The 21,167-nt window shown below is 41.3% G+C and overlaps 1 protein-coding gene across 2 annotated transcripts in view; it reads left to right on the top strand.

Annotated features, from left to right (window-relative positions):
- The window catches only part of LOC135556414 (FAS-associated factor 1-like), an 89,038-nt gene extending 75,731 nt beyond the window's left edge, over nt 1-13,307 (top strand). For both annotated transcript variants that reach the window (XM_064989607.1, XM_064989608.1), the window contains exons 18-19: nt 382-597; nt 11,909-13,307. In XM_064989607.1, the coding sequence (XP_064845679.1) occupies nt 382-597; nt 11,909-11,992 (300 nt within the window). In that variant the 3' untranslated portion in view covers nt 11,993-13,307. The remainder of the gene's footprint in view (nt 1-381; nt 598-11,908) is intronic.
- The last annotated feature ends 7,860 nt before the right edge of the window (nt 13,308-21,167 follow it).

Raw genomic sequence — 21,167 nt, forward strand, 5'->3', positions numbered from 1 at the left:
TAATTTCTCTGCTGTTGATGAGGCTAGCCTTTTTGTTCTGTGCCGCTATCTAATCTAACTTGACACGAGTCAGCGCTGTACTGTATATCTTAATGGAGGATGAGGCAAAGACTAGCCTACGTGTTTTGGAATAACAGGTCAGAGGATTTGATGCCTTATAAATTACTCTGAATCCATATGTTGTCTCGTAAATAGTAGTTTGAGTGCCCATTTCTACCACAATTTATTAAACGGTTACAAAATCAACCCATTATTTATATCTTAACATTTAAGTAGGTGTATTGTAAGCAAATAAATCACACCTACAAATAAGTCATATTGTCCAACTGTGAATAATCACGGCCTTCCGTACCTAACTCTTTGTCCCTCCTCTTTGTCCAGGCCATCCGCCTCTCATTGGAGCACGCCCTGCCGCCAGAGCCTGCGGAGGAGGGAGGAGAGCCAATTAGCAAGCTGCGTATCCGAACCCCCAGTGGAGAGTTCCTAGTGCGGCGCTTCCTGGGCATCACCAAGCTGCAGGTCCTCTTTGACTTTGTGGCCTCCAAGGGCTACCCCTGGGAGGACTTCAAACTGCTCACCACCTTCCCCCGCAGAAACGTGAGTACAGCCTTCAAACACAGCTCACACACACAAACACAGCTCATGCACAGACATCAATGTAGAGGCTTTATAACAAGATAGAACCATGGTCTATAATGACTAACATTTAACTCTATGTTTAGCTTTCTTTGCTCAGTGCCTGCTGCTCCCTAACTACAGGTACTGAGCTGTCATCATCAACTCAGCAGAATGCTCAGTGGTTCTGATTGTAGTGTAACATCTCTGCAGGAGAAATCCACAGTAATAATTGGCTCATCCCGGCAAGTGGCTCGAGTTTGTTGCTCATCTCTATCCCCAGTGCCCAGAGAGTGTGACTGTTCAGATAGTTAGAGGATTGCTGTAGAATTAAAAGCCATGGTGGGCTAATGAGAAGTGTGTTTTTCATGCGTGTGCATGCGTCCACACGCAAGTGTGTTTATGCTTCTATCCACAAGTGCATTTCTAATTTGGTGAATATTAATTAGGAGCCAGTGCACATGCACAAAAGAGCACTAGCTACTTAGGATACAATACAGTCAGCAGTATTCTCCTCAGCCATGGTGTACGGCGCAGCACCGACCGGAGTTCTTCAAGTAATTAGAGCTGGTGCCCACGCTCTGCTCTGTGCTGTAGCAGGTAGCTAATGAGCACAGTTTTAACTACCTGCTTAATTGGAGTGGTGGAAACAAAATAGGATTTCCATTTGTGTGTGTGTGTGGGCCTGCCCAGACACCCTGCCATCCTGGTCTGTAGGGAACATGGGAGTACAAACACTTTTCTCTCCCTAACACTCTCACTCACTCACTCACTCACTCACTCACTCACTCACATACATACACACACACACACACACACACACACACATAAAAAATGTACAGGCACATACACTGAGTGTACGAAACATTAAGGGCACCTGCTCTTTCCATCCATTACATAAACTGACCAGGTGAAAGCTTTGATCCCTTATTGATGTCACTTGTTAGATCCACTTCAATCAATGTAGATGAAGGGTAGGGGACAGGTTAAAGAAGTATTTTAAGCCTTGAGATAATTGAGACATAGATTGTGTATGTGTGCCATTCAGAGGGTGAATGGGTAAGACAAAATATTTAAGTGCCTTTGAACACAGGGTATGTTAGTTAGGTTCCAGACGCACTGGTTTGTGTCAAGAACTGCAAAGCTACTGGGTTTTTCATGCTCAACAGTTTCCCGTGTGTATCAAGAATGGTCCCCCAACCAAAGGACATCAAGCTAGCACAACTGTGGGAATAATTGGTGTCAACATGGGCCAGCATCCCTGTGGAACGCTTTGCATGGGGTTGCAACTCAATATTAGGAAGGTGTTCCTAATGTTTAGAATGTCTATAAACACACTACCGTTCAAAAGTTTGGGGTCACTTAGAAATGTCCTTGTTTTTGAAAGAAAAGCCAATAAAATAACATCAAATTGATCAGAAATACAGTGTTAATATTGTAAAAGACTATTGAAGCTGGAAATGGCTGATTATTTTTATATGGAATATCTACATTGGTGTACAGAGGCCCATTATCAGCGACCATCACTCCTTTGTTCCAATGGCACGTTGTTAGCTCATCCAAGTTTATAATTTTAAAAGGATAATTGATAATTAGAAAACCCTTTTGCAATTATCTTAGCACATCTGAAAGCTGTTGTGCTGATTAAAGAAGCAATAAAACAGTCCTTCTTTAGACAAGTTGAGTATCTGGAATATCAGCATTTGTGGGTTCGATTACAGGCTCAAAATGGCCAGAAACAAAGAACTTTCTTCTGAAACTCATCAGTCTATTCTTGTTCTGAGATATGAAGGCTATTCTATGTGTGAAATTGCCAAGTGTCTAAAGATCTCTTACAATGCTGTTTACTACTCCCTTTACATAACAGAGCAAACTGCCTCAAACCAGAATAGAAAAAGGACTGGGAAGCCCCAGTGCACAGCTGACCAAGAGGACAACTACATTCGTGTCAAGTTTGAAAAACAGACACCTCACAAGTCCTCCACTGGCAGCTTCATTAAATAGTACCCACAAAACACCAGTGGCAATTTCTCACATGGACAAGAATTTCTCAGAACAAGAATAGACTGACGAGTTTCAGAAGAAAGTTCTTTGATTCTAGCCATTTTGAGCCTGTAAAATATACAAAAAAGTATGTGGACATCCAGCCAACTTGACACAACTGTGGGAGTAATTGGTGTCAACATGGGCCAACATCCCCGTGGAACGCTTTCGACACCTTGTAGAGTCCATACCCCGACAAATTGAGGCTTTTTCTGAGAGCAAAAGGGGTTGCAACTCCTTTTGGGTTGCAGTTCCTAATGTTTATAGATATATATACATATACATAATATATATATATATATATGTATATATGTATATATATATATATATATGTATATATGTATATATGTATATATATATATATGTATATATGTATATATATCTATAAACATTAGGAACTGCAACCCAAAAGGAGTATATATATATATATAAAAAAAAAAAAGGGAACGCTTAAACAACACAATGTAACTCCAAGTCAATCACACTTCTGTGAAATCAAACTGTCCACTTAGGAAGCAACACTGATTGACAATTAATGTCACATGCTGTTGTGCAAATGGAATAGACAACAGGTGGAAATTATAGGCAATTAGCAAGACACCCCCAATAAAGGAGTGGTTCTGCAGGTGATGACCGCAGACGACTTCTCAGTTCCTGTGCTTCCTGGCTGATGTTTTGGTCACTTTTGAATGCTGGCGGTGCTTTCACTCTAGTGGTAGCATGAGACGGAGTCTACAACCCACACAAGTGGCTTAGGTAGTGCAGCTCATCCAGGATGGCACATCAATGTGAGCTGTGGCAAGAAGGTTTGCTGTGTCTGTCAGCGTAGTGTCCAGAGCATGGAGGCGCTACCAGGAGACAGGCCAGTACATCAGGAGACATGGAGGAGGCCGTAGGAGGGCAACAACCCAGCAGCAGGACCGCTACCTCCGCCTTTGTGCAAGGAGGAGCACTGCCAGAGCCCTGCAAAATTACCTCCAGCAGGCCACAAATGTGCATGTGTCTGCTCAAACGGTCAGAAACAGACTCCATGAGGGTGGTATGAGGGCCCGACGTCCACAGGTGGGGGTTGTGCTTACAGCCCAACACCGTGCAGGACGTTTGGCATTTGCCAGAGAACACCAAGATTGGCAAATTCGCCACTGGCGCCTTGTGCTCTTCACAGATGAAAGCAGGTTCACACTGAGCACGTGACAGACGTGACAGAGTCTGGAGACACCGTGGAGGACGTTCTGCTGCCTGCAACATCCTCCAGCATGACCGGTTAGGCCATGGGTCAGTCATGGTGTGGGGTGGCATTTCTTTGGGGGGGGCGCACAGCCCTCCATGTGCTCGCCAGAGGTAGCCTGACTGCCATTAGGTACCGAGATGAGATACTCAGACCCCTTGTGAGACCATATGCTGGTGCAGGTGGCCCTGGGTTCCTCCTAATGCAAGACAATGCCAGAACTCATGTGTCTGGAGTGTGTCAGCAGTTCCTCCAAGAGGAAGGCATTGATGCTGTGGACTGGCCCGCCCGTTCCTCAGACCTGAATCCAATTGAGCACATCTGGGACATCATGTCTCGCTCCATCCACCAACGCCACGTTGCACCACAGACTGTCCAGGAGTTGGCGGATGCTTTAGTCCAGGTCTGGGAGGAGATCCCTCAGGAGACCATCCGCCACCTCATCAGGAGCATGCCCAGACGTTGTAGGGAGGTCATACAGGTACGTGGAGGCCACACACACTACTGAGCCTCATTTTGACTTGTTTTAAGGACATTACATCAAAGTTGGATCAGCCTGTAGTGTAGTTTTCCACTTTAATTTTGAGTGTGACTCCAAATCCAGACCTCCATGGGTTGATAAATTTTTTTAAATTTTTGTGTGATTTTGTTGTTAGCACATTCAACTATGTAAAGAAAAAAGTAGTTAATAAGAATATTTCATTCATTCAGATCTAGGATGTGTTATTTTAGTGTTCCCTTTATTTTTTTGAGCAGTGTGTGTGTGTATATATATATATATATATATATGTTATTTATTTATTTATTTATTTTACAGGCTCAAAATGGCTAGAATCAAAGAACTTTCTTCTGAAACTCGTCAGTCTATTCTTGTTCTGAGAAATTCTTGTCCATGTGAGAAATTGCCACTGTTGTTTTGCGGGTACTTCCCCTTTAAAATAGTGTATTTAGCAATTTCAGCCACAACCGTTGCTGAGTGATATATGAAATTGAGCACACAGCCATGCAATCTCCATAGACAAACATTGGCAGTAGAATGGCCTTTCTGAAGAGCTCAGTGACTTTCAACGTGACACTGTCATAGGATGCCACCTTTCCAACAGGTCAGTTCGTCCAATTTCTGTCCTGCTAGAGCTGCCCTGGTCAACTGTAAGTGCTGTTATTGTGACGTGGAAACGTCTAGGAGCAACAACGGCTCAGACGCGAAGTGGTAGGTCGCACAAACCCGCACAACAGGACTGCCGAATGCTGTGGTGCGTAAAAAGAAATGTCTGTCCTTGGGTTGCAACACTCACTCCAGAGTTCCAAACTGCCTCTGGAAGCAACGCCAGCACAATAACTGTTTGCCGGGAGCAAAAGATCACTATACTGAATGCGAAGTGTTGGCTGGAGTGGTATAAAGCTCGCCACCTTTGAACTCTGGAGCAGTGGAAGTGATGAATCACGCTTCACCATCTGGCAGTCCAACGGACGAAACTGCGTTTGGCGGATTCCTGGAGAACGCTACCTGCCTCAATGCATAGTGCTGACTGTAAAGTTTGCTGGAAGAGGAATAATGGTCTGGGGCTGTGTTTCATGGTTCAGACTCCTTAGTTCCAGTGAAGGGAAATCTTAACCCCAACATCAGTGCCCGCCTTCACTTATACTCTTGCAGCAATGTTCCAACATCTAGTGGAAAGCCTTTCCAGAAGAGTGGACACTGTTATAGCAGCAAAGGGGGGACCAACTCCATATTATTGCTGATGAATTTGGAATGAGATGTTCGACGAGCAGGTGTCCACATACTTTTGGTTATGTAGTGCCTAGTGCATTCGGAAAGTATTCAGACGTCTTGACTTTACAGCCTTAATCTAAAATGGATTCAGTTGTCGTTGTCCCCCATCGATCTCCACACAATACCTCGTATTGACAAAGCAAAAACAGGTTTTAGAAATTGTGGCCAATTTATTAAAAATACCAAATGGAAATATCACTTACAAAAGTAATCAGACCCTTTACTCAGTACGTTGTTGAAGCACCTTTAGCAGCGACTACAGCCTCGAGTCTTCTTCTTCTCTACAGATCCTCTCAAGCTCTGACAGGTTGGATGGGGTGCGTCGCTGCACAGCTATGTTCAGATCTCTCTAGAGATGATCGATCTGTTTCAAGTCCGGGCTCTGCCTCGGCCACTCAAGGACATTCAGAAACTTGTCCCAAAGCCACTCCTGCGTTGTCTTGACTGTGTGCTTAAGGTCGTTGTCCTGTTGGAAGGTGAACCTTTGCCCCAATCTGAGGTCCTAAGTGCTCTGGAGCAGGTTTTCATTAAGGACCTCTCTGTACTTTTACCGTTCATCTTTTCCTCAATCCTGACTAGTTTCCCATTCCCTGCCGCTGAAAAACATCCCCACAGCCTGATACTGCCACCACCATGCTTCACCGTAGGGATGGTGCCAGGTTTCCTCCAGACGTGACGCTTGGCATTCAGGCCAAAGAGTTCAATCTTGCTTTCATCAGAGCAGATCATCTTGTTTCTCATGGTCTAAGAGTCTTTAGGTGTCTTGTCCCTTTCACTGAGAAGTGGCTTCCGTCTGGCCACTCGACCATAAAGGCGTGATTGGATGAGTGCTACAGAGATGGTTGTCTTTCTGAAAGGTTCTCCCATCGTACAGAGGAACTCAACTGCTGTCAGATTTACAATCGGGTTCTTGATAGAGGCTACTGTGTTTTTGGTACCCTTCCCCAGATCTGTGCCTCGACACAATCCTGTCTCGGAGCTCTACGGACAATTCCTTTGACCTCATGGCTTGGTTTTTTGTTCTGACATGCGCTGGCAACTGTGGAACCTTTTTTAATAGACAGGTGTATGCCTTTCCAAGTCCACAGGTGGATTCCAATCTAGTTTTAGAAACATCTCAAGGATAATCGATGGTTAACAGGATATACCTGAACTCAATTTCGAGTCTCATAGCAAAAGGTCTGAATGCTTATGTAAAGAAGCTGTTTTTTTTTGTTTTTTTTATTTTTTTGCACACCAACTAAACTTTTCACTTTGTCACTGTGGAGTGTTGTTTGAGGTGGAAAATAAACTATTTAATCCATTTTAGGAGGCTGTAACGTAACAGAATGTGGATAAAGTCAAGGGGTCTGAATACTTTCCGAAGGCACTGTATATGCCTTATTCACAACTTAGGCACACTTTAAAATCTAAGGATTCACAGTTTTGTCTTCAGAATTAAAACCAAAGAGAAAGTAAACAATCGTATTAGACCAAGATAAAAAAATGTGTCTTAATCTCCAGTGAAATTCCAGTAGATGTGAGGCAGAGGAGAAGAAAGTAGAGTTTATTTTGTGTCCCAAATGGCATCCTGTTCTCTATATCATGCACTACTTTTGACTAGAGCCCTATTGGCCCTGGTCAAAAGTAGGGGCACTACATAGGAAATATGGTGTAATTTGGGAGACAGCCTAGCAGAATGTGCCAGTGTATGTTTGTGCATCAGAACACTGTTCCCAGTTTGTCTAATCTTCCAGCTCTCCTCTCTAATTAAAATGAGCCTCAATCTCCTCCAGACGCTCCCACTGTTGCTCTGCTCGGATTAGTGGATGTACCACTATTGCATTTGTAATGCACCACAAATGTTTAAACTTCATCTCTCCTTACTCCCCATGCATGACAAGATAATTGGCAGCAATAAGAAATCAATTTAGTGCAAGATGATTAAACCGAAAGAAAAAGAAATGTGTTGCTGACTTTATAAGTTGGTTTCTTTGGCTGCTTGTTTGTTATTGGGGAAGTTTCATTTTTGGTCTTGGCTTCAACATTTCTCTTCACACTCCAGCACCAGTATGTGGTCCAGATACTTAGGCTGGCTGCGTTTACACAGGCACCCCAATTCTGATATTTTTTTTCACTAATTGGTCTGTTCACCAATAAGATCAGCTCTGAAAAAGATTTGATGTGAAAAGATCTGATGTGATCAAAAGACCAATTGGTGGAAAAAAGATCAGAATTGGGCTGCCTGTTTAAACGCAGCTGTACATTTTTCCAGTCATGAGTTAACCTAGCTCAGTATACCCAACAGGTTTTAGACACCAAAACATTGTCTACACTTTATATTTTTCTTCACGTTGTGATGCTGTACTTTGTGCCAGGTTTTACCTTACCCAAATTGATGTTCCAGGTTTCTGAAAATAAAATAATGAACAGTGCCAATGTGTAGGATGATTTAGACAAAACTCAAGCTGAGGAAAAAATAAACCCTGCAATGAAATGATCCTCGTGTCCAACTGAAATGGACATCAAAGCTGCACCACTTGGTTTGTTTCAAGTCTGAAACAGTGAAGTGCACAGGAAGAAATTGGCAGTTTATTGATATATTCCCAAAATTCATACTCTTAACCCAAAACTCTTTCCACAATATCCTCTCCCACCTATATGACTATGTGGAGTATAGCTCCAAAGCTCCATGTAGGAGTTGCTCTGATTCCAGTAGCTCTGTGACCAACGTATCACACCTCTGCCTCACAGTGCTGTACATGCATACTGTACTCAGTCTTACGCTTTCTGAACTGTGTTTGTGTTGGCTCTGCTCTATGCAGCATAGCGCTTGTGAGAGCAGAGTGCTTCCTCTTCAAGAGAAGTTAATAGCTCAAGGCCTGTTCCCCTAGGTAACGGCAGTCCCCCCTTTCACCCTCCGGTCCTACCCCCCTCCATCCCTCCCTCCTCCAGGCCGCACGGCGGCCCTCTTTGAAGTGGGCTGTTCACGCCACTGGCTCTACGTGTTGCCATCGTTCCTGGAAGCACATAATGGTCTCCCACTGCTTTTGTAATTGGCCGAATAAACACTTGACAACACAACTTTCAAACAGACAAGCTATTTGGTTTTAATTGACATAGAACCCAAATGGCTTAATTAAAAATGCGTTATTTCAGCTGCATGTTTAATTATGTTGGAAACGGACATCTTGAGACGGGTGTTTTTTTTGTTTTTTTTATCTTTTCACTCAAGTTATCAAATGTGTTTCATACTAATGAAGTGATTTGCAATATTTATTTTAACTTCAAGTGTTAATTATGTTCAGTCTTATGATTTCCTCATGTTTAACTTAAGACAATAACATGGAGTTAATCAATTATTTCCTGAGATGTGAGAGCAGATTGTCTCGAACGCATATAAATATGCCAAAATGTTCCTAATAGCCCTTCACTAGAGATTGGAAGTTGAGATCCAACACGATCTCAAATAAAATCTAGAAATGTAATCCCTCAAACATATACTTGCAGCGGGAGGGTGGAAGCTCTGTTCGATGGTAGGAATGAAATGAATCTTTTGCGTTATTTTCTTTATACAACCCACATATTGATGTTCACACTGAAACCTCTGTAGTCCTTGTGTAACTTGAATAAGTTGTGTACATGAGTGATGCTTATTTCGTTTTTTTAAACCATAGACCTAAATAAAGGTTTTAGATGACATTTTCAGTGGGACGATTTTGACAGGAGTTAAAAATATAAAGAAATGGATCCTTTTTATTTTAGCAGAGAAATACCATTTGAGACCAAGGCCTCTTGTTCAAGAGAGCCTTGCATCTATACTTCATACAAATGTACAACATTTACAGTAGTAGTGGAGAACACACTACTGCTCCGGATTTAACCGGAATCTTCAAAACGCTCTTACAATGACCCTTCACGAACCTGTGCTGGACTTTCATGATGTGTGTCATACACCTAGTTGGTTTTTATCTACTATGCCAACATATGCTTGCGCATTGCCTTTATCATAGAGCTGTTCTTGATAAGATTGTTTTGTTAGCCGTGTCATGAATAATGTTGGAATGAATATGTTTGTGTGTCATGCGCTGCCGTATGTGTCAGTCAGGGGAGAAGAGAATTCATCGAGTCTAGGCCGAGCCAGACAGTGAAAATATGGAGCTGGTATCGCGACGCAGAGTGGAAAACGACAGCTTTGTTTGTTGACGGATGCCTCAATGCTTGTGGTCTGTTAATTGGATAACAATGTAAACAATCAGCAATAGAGCTTGTCTCCTGTGTCAGTGTGGCATCTTGTTTCTCTACTTTCTTTTTAGAGTCAGATGCTCTCCCCTCCCCCCAACACACACACAGCCGCACCTGATCCTTCCTAAACCCTCATTTACTCATACCTGATGCTGTGGTGTCATAACACGCCTGTCAGGTTAATTTGCATAGCTGGCATTTGTGAAATACTGAGCAAAAGGTGGGGAGAAAGGCGTTCACCCGTTGGGGTGTAAGCTGTTAGCAGCACGCCATCTTGCTTTGCCCTCGCTGCGGTGTGTTGTGTAGGTTGCTGTGGCACCCCCTCCCTGTGCTGCCTTACACCCTCAGGTCATACTGGGGAGCGGAGAGCCCAGATGACAGAAGAAATTAGTATGAGGAGATGAAGACAAAGAGCCTCCATTGGTGTGACATTTCCCTGTTCATCTGGGAATAGCAGTGTTTGCTGATGAATTCTTGCTCTTCTTTGAACTCCTGGCATCATAGCTTTGAAATTATGTACTTTATCTAGCTCTATTGAAGGTTAGGTTTTGGATGTCTCAATGATCATTGGAAATATGACTCATTAGGGAAGATTACTCATTGAGGGGACAATGGGTTTATTACCATATCTGTGTGGTAGAAAAGAGGAGCGTGAGCTGTTATATCAGGGAGTAGGATCAGCCTGTTGGCAGCAAAAGTCACAATACATCTTACTTCAATGGAGAACCGGTCAAGACAATTTCCAACTACATGGATTACACCCCCAGCCAGATCGGTGATTGAGAGACACATCTGTCAGGATCGTTACACAGCCAACTCTGACTCCACGGTGAGAGGAGAGGTGGGGATTTTGACTTGGTTTCAGCGCTCATGTTTCAGCCTCCTCAAAGGTCTCTCAGCCATTACATTACCTAGCTGTGTTTCTCCACCTAATCTGTCTTCGTGAGGATGGGCTAATCAGTGTGAGGTGAACTCTGACCTTACTGCGCTGGTTGTCTGAGGCCTGCTAGTTAATTACCACCCCAGTGATCATAATAGGAGGTCTAACCACAGGCAGCAGATAAGCCCTGGCCTGGCCCCCACGTCACAGTAGACAGAGGACCCAGGTGTGGGGACGAGAACGACGGGCCTATGTAACGGGAGACCCCCAGTGATTAACCCTCATAAGCTAGGAGGCAGGGTCGCCTCATGTTAAACAACATAACCATGTTGACACACGGGTAACCTAACGAAATTAGTTGTATTATGGGTGGCAATGCATCATTACGGTCTTGCTCTGCTAGTGCGCTCAACTTGGATTTGAATTATTTTTGTGCTTATTGATACACACTATGTGTGTCACTGATACACACTGTGTGTCACTAATATTACCGTCTACCTTACGTCTTTGTGTTTGTTCATTCACTCAGTAGGGAAGGTGGTTCGTTTTATGGTCGTAACACATCGTTCAATGCAGGGATGTGTAGAAACCACAGCAGTTTAGTTTGGATGGAAGCCTTAGAAAAACAGAAATGATCAATCTCTCTTGGAAATGCTGGCCACTGCAACAGAAATGATCAGATTGTTGCCTCAGTCCCAGTTTGTCTACATGATAGAAGAGACTTAGTTCACGCAGAGTACATCTCTTTGCATGGCGTACATTGGGACATTGACTTTTGTGTACATATCCCAAGGTACATAGAAAGAAGTGTTCAAGGAAGAATTGGAGTAGTTGATCATTTTTACTGTTTTTATCAGCACATTATAACTGAATACTTTTCATGTAAACAAGGGATTTTTAAACTTTCAGCTTGAGACACAAATTAGAAATGTACTGTCCTCCGGTGACCATCTTCCAACGACCCAATTAAAGAAATTGTGTGTTTATAGATGTATTCTCATAACTCGTAACCCACTTCGCCCATGGCCACTGGGTCCTTGCCCATAGTTTAAAGGAATAAACAAAGACTTGTAATGACTGTCATGTAACCTGTATGAATGTGAACTAGTCTCATGGTTTTCGATTCCTTCTCTCTCCTCTGCAGATCACCCAGCTAGACCCAGCCTCGTCTTTACTGGAGGCCAAGCTTTTCCCTCAGGAGACCCTGTTCCTCGAAGCTAAAGAGTAGGACTGACTGGCCTGGCTGTGGTGGTGGGACTGGCTGGAAGAGTAGTGAAGAGCTCTAGCATGGTCCCAGTGGGTCTACAGAGACCGACCACCCTCTCACACAGATGTGAACTCTTAAACACACAATACACAACATACAGTACACTACTTAGACACAAACACCCCCACAAAACCCACACGTACGCTTCTCTGCTCTCGGCCTGTGCATCATACATGATTGCCTAGTGTACACGTATGTACAGAGAAGCAACCACAAGCACACAGCCAAACTCTTTCGCCCCTCACTTAATTGCAGTGTCATGGTTTTCTCTGCCCACACTCTTACAGTATGATCAAGGATATTAAAAATAAACTTTTGAGTAGAAGAACAGCATCACGGACAAGGACTTCCCGCTACAGTACGGCTGCTATTTTAGACGTGTTGTTTCAATAAAGTAAACAAAAAAAAAGCAAAGAGACATTTCCTGGAGAACGCTGGACTATCTCATCTCCACCTGCATTTGGCTTGTACCCTCTTTGCTCCCTCCACCCCCATGCACCTCCATGCACCCAGCCAGTGACGGACCCCTCCTGCCCCCATCCAACCCGACCATCACAAGCAGCCAAAGAGGCTCAATGTTCCTGATCTGCACCCCTCCTGCTCTGCTCCGACCAGCCTGGTTTTAATTTCAAAAGGCTCCACAACCAACTGTTCCTCCTTTATTTTTCTTGATCCTTTTTAAGTTTGATGCTGTTTTAGTTTGATATACATTATATAAAATATATATGAACATGCATCTGTCTGAGCCAGCACTCTCTTGAAATGCACACAGACACACACGTCGGTTGACATTTTATATTATTATTGAGGCCTTAATTGTTTGTTTTCTTCTAATTTAAGTTATCTTAATACAGATTTGACAGGGAACATTTTGAGGAGCAGGATAGGCTATTGATTTTGTACATTTCCCTTGGCACATTATTTATAGTATTACATTTATTTTGCGCCTTTATTTTTACCATTGGGCACGTTCCTATGCTTAGATGTTGCTGACACATGACAGGTCTAACACACCTGGATAGATATTTTAAGTGTCAGCTAACCACATGTTGTAGCAATTTGTCAGTCGACGATGACGTGGCATGCAACCATTGGTTGTTGCGTCGCCTCACCTTAGCTGTGGAATGCGCCCATTATGATTTCAGGGTTTCTGTCATTGAGGCATCAGCAAACTTTTTATTCCATATTAAAGCTGTTATATTATTTATGCCATTTGTCTATTTGGCCAGTAGGCTGTCCCTGTCTGAAAGATATGAATAAGAGTTTTTGTGTTTGACTGAACTGTGTACGTCTGCATGCTGTACTCAATTAGCGAACATGGTGAGCTTCCTGTGTAAAAACCAGGCAGGGGATAAGACTACATTGTCATTGCCACTAAAATGGTAAATACTAGTTTGCTTTTCCTAAGAAAAGTTATTTGCCTCGTTGTCTTGTTTTACAGCAATATTTTCCAGGCATCTGGTATTATCTGCCACAAAGGCTAATTTTCTCAGTTCAGCAATGAGCTTATAGGCTTATCTCTCCATCTGCAAGGGAGTTCTTTTTGACAGTAAAAGCCAAAGTTTAAGCCGGCACAGTGGGCCCAACAGTAGAGCCCTCATTTTTCACTGAGAACATTTATCAAAAGATGCAGGTTTCGGGAATCAGGATTAGTACTCTCAATACATGCCTCTAATGAAATGACCAGAATAGATTTGGTGTTATTTCTGGCATTCTTATTTCTCATTTGGGTGGGGGGTCAGTCATTAAGGTGGAACAGGACCTCATGCTGTAGGTTTCAGAACAGGAGAATGTGCAGTGGGTTTCAGAACAGGAGAATGTACATTGGGTCATTTTCAAATATGAAAATCCAGAAAATCTTAATCTTCTTGGCATATTGTGTGCATCTGACCCTTGGAGGGAAAATAATCTCTCCATCCTGAAGGCAAATTCAGCCCTTTGCAACATTCCCACCACATTCTTGGTTCTCACGCAAGGAATTTGAATGTTTAATGTGTTCATTCAGTCAGACTTCCCCAGGCTGCTGTGTGTGTGCCTGGTGAGACAGAGCTGAGCATGCGTCAGTTGGTCCCCTTCACAACCTGATCTGACACCCTGTCAGTAACTTACTGCTCAAAAGAGACACACAGCATTCTAGCCCTCATTTGAATTATCCAGGTTTATACATAGAAAAAGGTGTAGGATCTTAATTTGATCACCCTGTTGCAGGAGTACTTTAAATTGTGTAGTGTATTTTAGGTTTATGCTTCTGAAGTTTGTAATTTCCACTTTAAAATTTCGGACTTGATTTTTCCTACGAAAAATGTTTCAACCTCTACAAAAAATGTTATTAAATGATAATCCACTTAATTCACAATTTCTGTTGCTGCAGGATGATTTTCCCGCTGTAGCAAACTGGCTCAAATTAAGATTCTACATATGTAAACGGATTCAAGTGATTTAGCTAGTCATTACTATTTCCAATGTTTGAGAAACTGATGGTGAGTACTAGGAGTGACAAGTTCACTTCACAGCGGAGTCTGAACAGGGTCTGCCATTTACAGGATGTGGCTGCAGTTTTCTAAGGTTATTAATCACTGGTACATTATCCACTCAATTTGTTTTTCTTGATTTTTGACATTTTGGTGACTTCCTGATTCCCTGGCAATACTAATAACTGTCACAGTTAAATTGGGAATGCATGAGGGAAGTTTTAAGGTCCCACAATTCTTGACTTGTGGAAAAAGGTCAAATGTAGATTTTTAATTGAAGGAGTTTGTTGCAATGTCAGAAGTGGGCATGTCCAGTTTACAGAGTTACTTATTTTAACCCAGAGTGCCATCATGGTTGTAAAAGTATGGAATCCTCAACAGAGCTTAAGGTAGAGGAGAGTTCACTGGACGGTAAGGATTTCATTGAACATGAGCTGAGTTCACGTAAGCAAGAGAAGTGCATAGTTCTTGTCAGGCCTTCCCCAGGGAACTATGTGGATTGTGCAACTCCTCTGATGTGTGATATTACAGTTTCAATCATTGAATGGTTCACTAATGCACTTGGGCATCTCTTTTGTACAGCTGCAACTAATGATGATGATGCAGTCGGAAATGCCTATTGGATATTATTTTTCTCAACTTGATCAAACTTGTCACCTGATTTATTTTTTACTGCTAGAATTGCAATATGTTCTGTTAAAGATTTTTATTTTAGAGGATTGGTTGGTTAATGTATTGATGTGTACGTGGTTAATGAAAACCACTTCACTAAATTATTTGTCTGTAAAGGTCTAAGTTTTTGGGTGCCATTATAGTCCCCAGGACATCTGTTCTCAAGCATAATTTTGCAGTTAACTGAGGGACAACCTTTAAGACACAGTGATTGAGACATCCAAAGATGCTGGCTGTCACTCAGTCTCATCTTTAAGTAAAGCCACCGCTGTTAAAACTCACATTTTGAGAATGTGGCTGTGTGACAATGGACTTATTCTCTGGCTTCCTGTGGCACAGATTCACTGGTGGCAACATCAGGTGCTGACTTTATTATTCCCTAACAAAAGGGAAACGTTCAATAATGTTTAACCAGTCTTCCAGGGTCAAGAATGTTGGCCCCTAGTGAGGGAACAGAATTCCTGATGCAAGTGATCTCTCCTTTGAAGTAAGATGTGATCCCACAGCATCCAGCATTTTAAATCCACTCACCCAGCGATAGAGGGATCCCAGACTAAACTAACCTGGAGGGTCACTCAACGTTTACTTTCTCAGAGATGTTGGCACTCAATGAGCGCCAAAGAAACAATCTATGCAGCTTAAACTGTTGGGCACAAAAGGGGGCTCATTTCTCTCTGGGTTTCTTGTTCAATAAGAGAGAGAGAGTGTGTGTGTGATGGTAAGTGAGTAAGGGAGATGGAGGAGGTGTCAAAAACGCAGCATAGCATCAGAAGATTTAACAGCCTTATGATGACCCTGTCATTTGTCTAATACCCCACCCATAATGCCAAAGTTATATTCATTTTTTAAGTCAATTTAGCTTTTGGCTTATGAAAGTATAAAGGTGGTGATATTCAAACTTATGGAAATGCTAATAGTTGTGAAAAATCAACAAAAATATATTATATATACTATAAGAAAAGTAGCTAGGTAGAACACAAATCAGTGACCTACATATTTATTGTATATGCAGTGAATGCCTATAGACCAACATGTATACTATATATTGGACCATTAAACACTCAAAGATATGATTAAATCAAGAGCCCCTAGCAATAAAATTCAACTCGGTTTTTCTATTGAAATTAAGAGAACTTATATCATAAACAAATGTAGTTATGTAGTTTTCTATTCTTTCTCGCATTATTGTTGGGCTGCCTTTTATTTACTTCAAATTGAATTAAGTTATTTTATTTACCTCTTGATGACACCATTATGCGTATGCAGGCCTATAGGCTATGAAAATAATATGAATGAAAGCGGTTTTATGAAGTGTTGTCCTTTTTAGGTAAATTAAACAGGGAAGTTGAACTATTTTGGACAACAGACTATTTCGAATGCAATTACAAACATAGGCACAACTACAATTTCCTACGTTTAACATCAAATTATTATTATTATTTACATATATTGTTTTCATGTAGCCTCGTTTGAACTGTAGGCCTTCATCAATATGTTCCGTTTTTAGGACGTTTTAATTTGTATAGAATATAATAATTACAGCCTCCGTCTCCGTAAACCACAGGGTACGCAGAAATGATTCCATGTCCTATACTAAGACTTAGTGGTAGCGTTTGCGATTATAATGTTTTTAGTTATTTTTATCCATCACTAAAACCATGAGATAGTGAAAGGTGTTCTGCAGAGCGGGATTTTAATATAGCCTTATTTCTGACTGCATGAATAACCAACCATGCTGCATTTAAAAATAAACTATATAGGCGCATACAACAGGAGACAATCTGTTTTTGTTTCCCTTGTGTAAATTGGCATCATGAGAAACGTTGTGTGGTCTAATATAGCCTTTCAGCTTATTACAAGAGCTGAAATTCTCGTCAATAATTTCAGCTCTTGTAATAAACGATAAGGCAATAATAATGATCAAAGCCCACTCACCATCAGGCCTATAGGTGATGTTTGCATTTTTGTAATTGTATTAAATTGGTAATAGATTAAACTCAAATGAACGCTTAATTGACTTGTTATGATGTTATTATGGGTCATAAAGTCATAACATCCGGCTAAACGTTAGGTTTGATTAAAAGGCTACAATTCAACAGGCTATAATTGCAACGACATGGAACATTAATTTATTTAACGATTCCCACATCCATTTATATGCTATTTTTTGTTAAACGCGAAAGAAAAAACTTCAACCTGTGGCATTTGGATTATCATGCCCTCGAATAAAGCATTAAACAGGGCTAAAGGGGTTTGAATGGGAGCAGTGGCGTGCGAAGTAAAGCAGAGTAATTATTGCTTCATAATTGTGTTCTTTTTCTTTTTGAACAAGGTCTTGAGGACAGCCACACTTGGAACCGACGCGGTTGTGACATTTAGGAGGCCAGTCTTTGTACTGAACATTTCAAGTTTAAAAAACAAGGCCAATTGAAGCGGCAGAGCTCAAAGCCCAGACCATTGTAGCAGAACACATTGAGTTTTGATTGGGGACAATGGTGTTTCTCAAATTTCGAGCAAAAACCCATACTCCATCTGTGATCTCAATGAACGACCATTCATAGGCTACCTTCTTTTCTGTGCCATTCGTTTGCAAAGGAGGCAGATGTGGAAGGATAGTGCTTGCATTTTAATTGGCTGTGCGTACCTAACACACACACACACACACACACACACACACACACACACACATTTAGGTACTCTAAAACTGTGTTAAATATTTTACAATTGAACGTGTGGAATGGCTGTATATTAATAGCTTGATTACTTTTATTGACATTCTTATATGCACACTGTTGTCATTATTGTAGCCTACAACATACGTATGAAACATATCAAATGAATCTCCTGAATAATTGTAGCCCACTCTATTTAAAGTGAGTCATGACAAGCACTGCCAACCTGCCTTGAGGACAGAGGAAACGGCCGGGCTTTGGTGAAAGGTACATGCATGTGTGCGTGATGCATGCACTGAGAGGTGGGGAAAAGGTTTGGCAAAGAGACCTTAAAAATTCATATGCGATGTCGGGGTTTAGAAAGGCGTGTTGTTCCATCAGTCAAGAGTGGGAGAGAAGGACTCTCAGGCTCAAGTGTTTGTTGAGGAACTGCGACCTTCCACTTATTCTCAGAGAAATACAGCAATATCAGTATCTTCCATTGAGCCTATAGGCCTCATTGTTTTCAAGAGTAGTCCGTGAGTTATGGGTAAACTCGACTATCCTCATCTTCCAAGTTTTGGATATCAAAATCGACCTAATCATTTTTTTTACTGGGGTAGCCTGCAATGTTTGATATAGCCAAACAATTTCAGGGCCTATACATTTGTGGGCAATATAGCTTTACCTTACAGTAATAAATATAACGTTTTTTTCTGGAGTTATTTCAAGGTTGCGATCTACAATGTCTTCAAGGAAATGCAACCATTCGCTTGAACTCCATCATCATTGCCAGAGCCTCATGTGAACTGGAGGTTAACAGCGTAATGAGCACTTGGTGAGTAGATGAAGCGTGTAAATACGCACTGGTTTTCCCAAACCCTGTGCCTCTTACACCTTGTATAACTGCTACTCTAACCTCTGTCTCTGTTAATAGACTATGCGATTTCATCGGGAGACCCCGGGAGGCAATCCGTGTCCAGCCGTGCTCAGGCAGGGCAGCAGCAACGAAAGAGGTCGCTCAAATACCTCACCAGGGTGCTGCGGCAGCAGAAACATGCTGCTACATATGTTGGGTCAAGCACTCCCTTTGTGACTGCCTAAAATGGTGTAAAAACCCAGTCATCTGTAGCCTTTCTTAAAGAAATGAAAGCCTCTCATGGGTTTTTGAAGCATAGGCCTAATGAACTGTTCAAAGAATGTTGAATTTCTTAAGTGCCCACAGTCACGTTTTAATTGCGCTGGGGCATTTAATTGGAAACCATGAGAGAACACCGATAAAAAATGTTTCATGGTAGGCCTTTCCAGGCATGAATTATATTTTTACAAACTACCATGTTAACTCACTTTATTAAAGCTGTTATATTTCCCACTTATTTATATTTCCGACCGAAAGAATTGTCCATGTTTGTAGGCTAGTCGCCTAAATGCCTAATTCTTGTTAGATTAATGCCTCCAAATAGGTAATTTGTTGTGCCTGTGTTTTTTAGCATGTTTAGCTTTATCCTCAATCTACTAATCAACAAACTTTGTTCAACATTGACCATAGGTGACATCAACTCCATCTCAATGTTTATATATTGGGCTACGCCACCCCGTGATTTATTGTAATGAAGTTTTCATGTGTGTGAGATTGCTGCCGAGATAATTAGTTTGAATGTCAAAAATATATAGTTTAATGTCGTCTCTATTAGGTAATTAAAGGTGCAGATGACAGCGGCGGGGGAAACAGATGGCATTTGCTTACTGTGGTTCATAGGTAAACAATGAGAAGAGCGGCAGGTCCGCGTGCTGGAAACGCAGCGCGCAGACGGAGTGCAACATGCACCCCTAGTCGAGGCGACCAGAAAAGCCCTCGCCTAAATGTGGAAAGGTGCTCAGGGTTACAGAAGTACAGGTTATGATGTTTTAGTTTGTTGTTGTGTTTTGCAGCCCTGTTCAGTCAATATAAACCCACATTCGTTATAATACATTGAATGCAGTGTCCCATGTAGGCAGGTGAAATGTTTAGCCGGTCTGTATTTGTATATTATGAGGGTTATTGCTAAATGTTCCCAGAGAGGGAGCATGCAATGTTTGGTTTTCTGCAGTCAATGAATATTACTGTGAAATTACAGAAGTTGGTGCCAATAAAACATAACATTCAACATTGCATGATCCACAAGCCATAGTTCAGAAGAAAACATATGATTGCCTTTGCATAGTCCTACATTTCACGTTCTTGGTAGTGCTATTTACCTTAGTTTATCAGTCTTGTGCCATTGAACATAGTTATTGGAGTCCACTAAATAAAGTTATTGAATTGATGCACTCGAATGAACATGTCATATAAGCCCTTTAAATATGTACATTATTGAATCGATCCCTATCGTTAGATATAGCCTATTCCTCCTTATTTCAATAAATAGTTTGTACAAAGTTAAAATGGCGTGGTTGGTGAGAATTGCAAAGTTTTGTCCAATGTATCAACCATACCTACATCATTTAAAAATGTGATTGTAAGCATTGGTCAACGAGAGCATGGATCCACAGGCACCATCAGGATCCCAAGTTCAGCCTGGAGTGACATCGGACGGCTGCAACATCATCCCCGGGTATCCATGCATGGCCAGCAACCTCCAACAAGTTAGTATGCTATATCACCTGCAAACTGGTCGTCCAAAAGTAGCCTACAAATTAGAAATCTTGATATTTTGTGAGAAAAATGTAAACAGTTCACTGCACACTAATAAAAGTTGAATAATGAGTTCATACAGGCTAAATTGGAATTCATTAGTCATATTCAATTATTGCAACTTTTTTGAGTAAAGGCTCAGAAAATGTGTAATAATAGAAATCATTATAATCATAATAATCGTAATAAAGTTCCTGCATTATCATTATCACTTAATTTGTGTAAATAATGATTTATTGATTATCGCATTGTCCGTGTCGTTTTAAATGATTCACTCTAAAAATAGTAATATAATATGAATGAAACAATGAAAACAATTTTGTTATCAACATCTACGACTAATAGCAAATAGAAATCAGCTTGATTGCAGGAAAATATAGGGTAGGCATATACACAAATTTAAAACATGCGGTCTTCAAATTTCGAGCTCGTTGTAAAAAGGATTTGTTTAGCCTATGAACTCAGAAAGGGTTAATCGTTTCCCCCCATTTGATTGATGTATGTTGAAGGTATTTGGTAGCTATGTGCTTGAATTTAAATATTGTAAAAACAAAAATATATATTATTATAAATAATATTAATAATAATAAATAAAAAAAACTTTCAAATGAAACGAAATTGATGTTGGTTCATTGCTTGCTGAGGACATAAAGAGTATTTAGTGCTTT

This window comes from Oncorhynchus masou, chromosome 15 (genome assembly GCF_036934945.1).
Source record: "Oncorhynchus masou masou isolate Uvic2021 chromosome 15, UVic_Omas_1.1, whole genome shotgun sequence".
Taxonomy (NCBI): domain Eukaryota; kingdom Metazoa; phylum Chordata; class Actinopteri; order Salmoniformes; family Salmonidae; genus Oncorhynchus; species Oncorhynchus masou.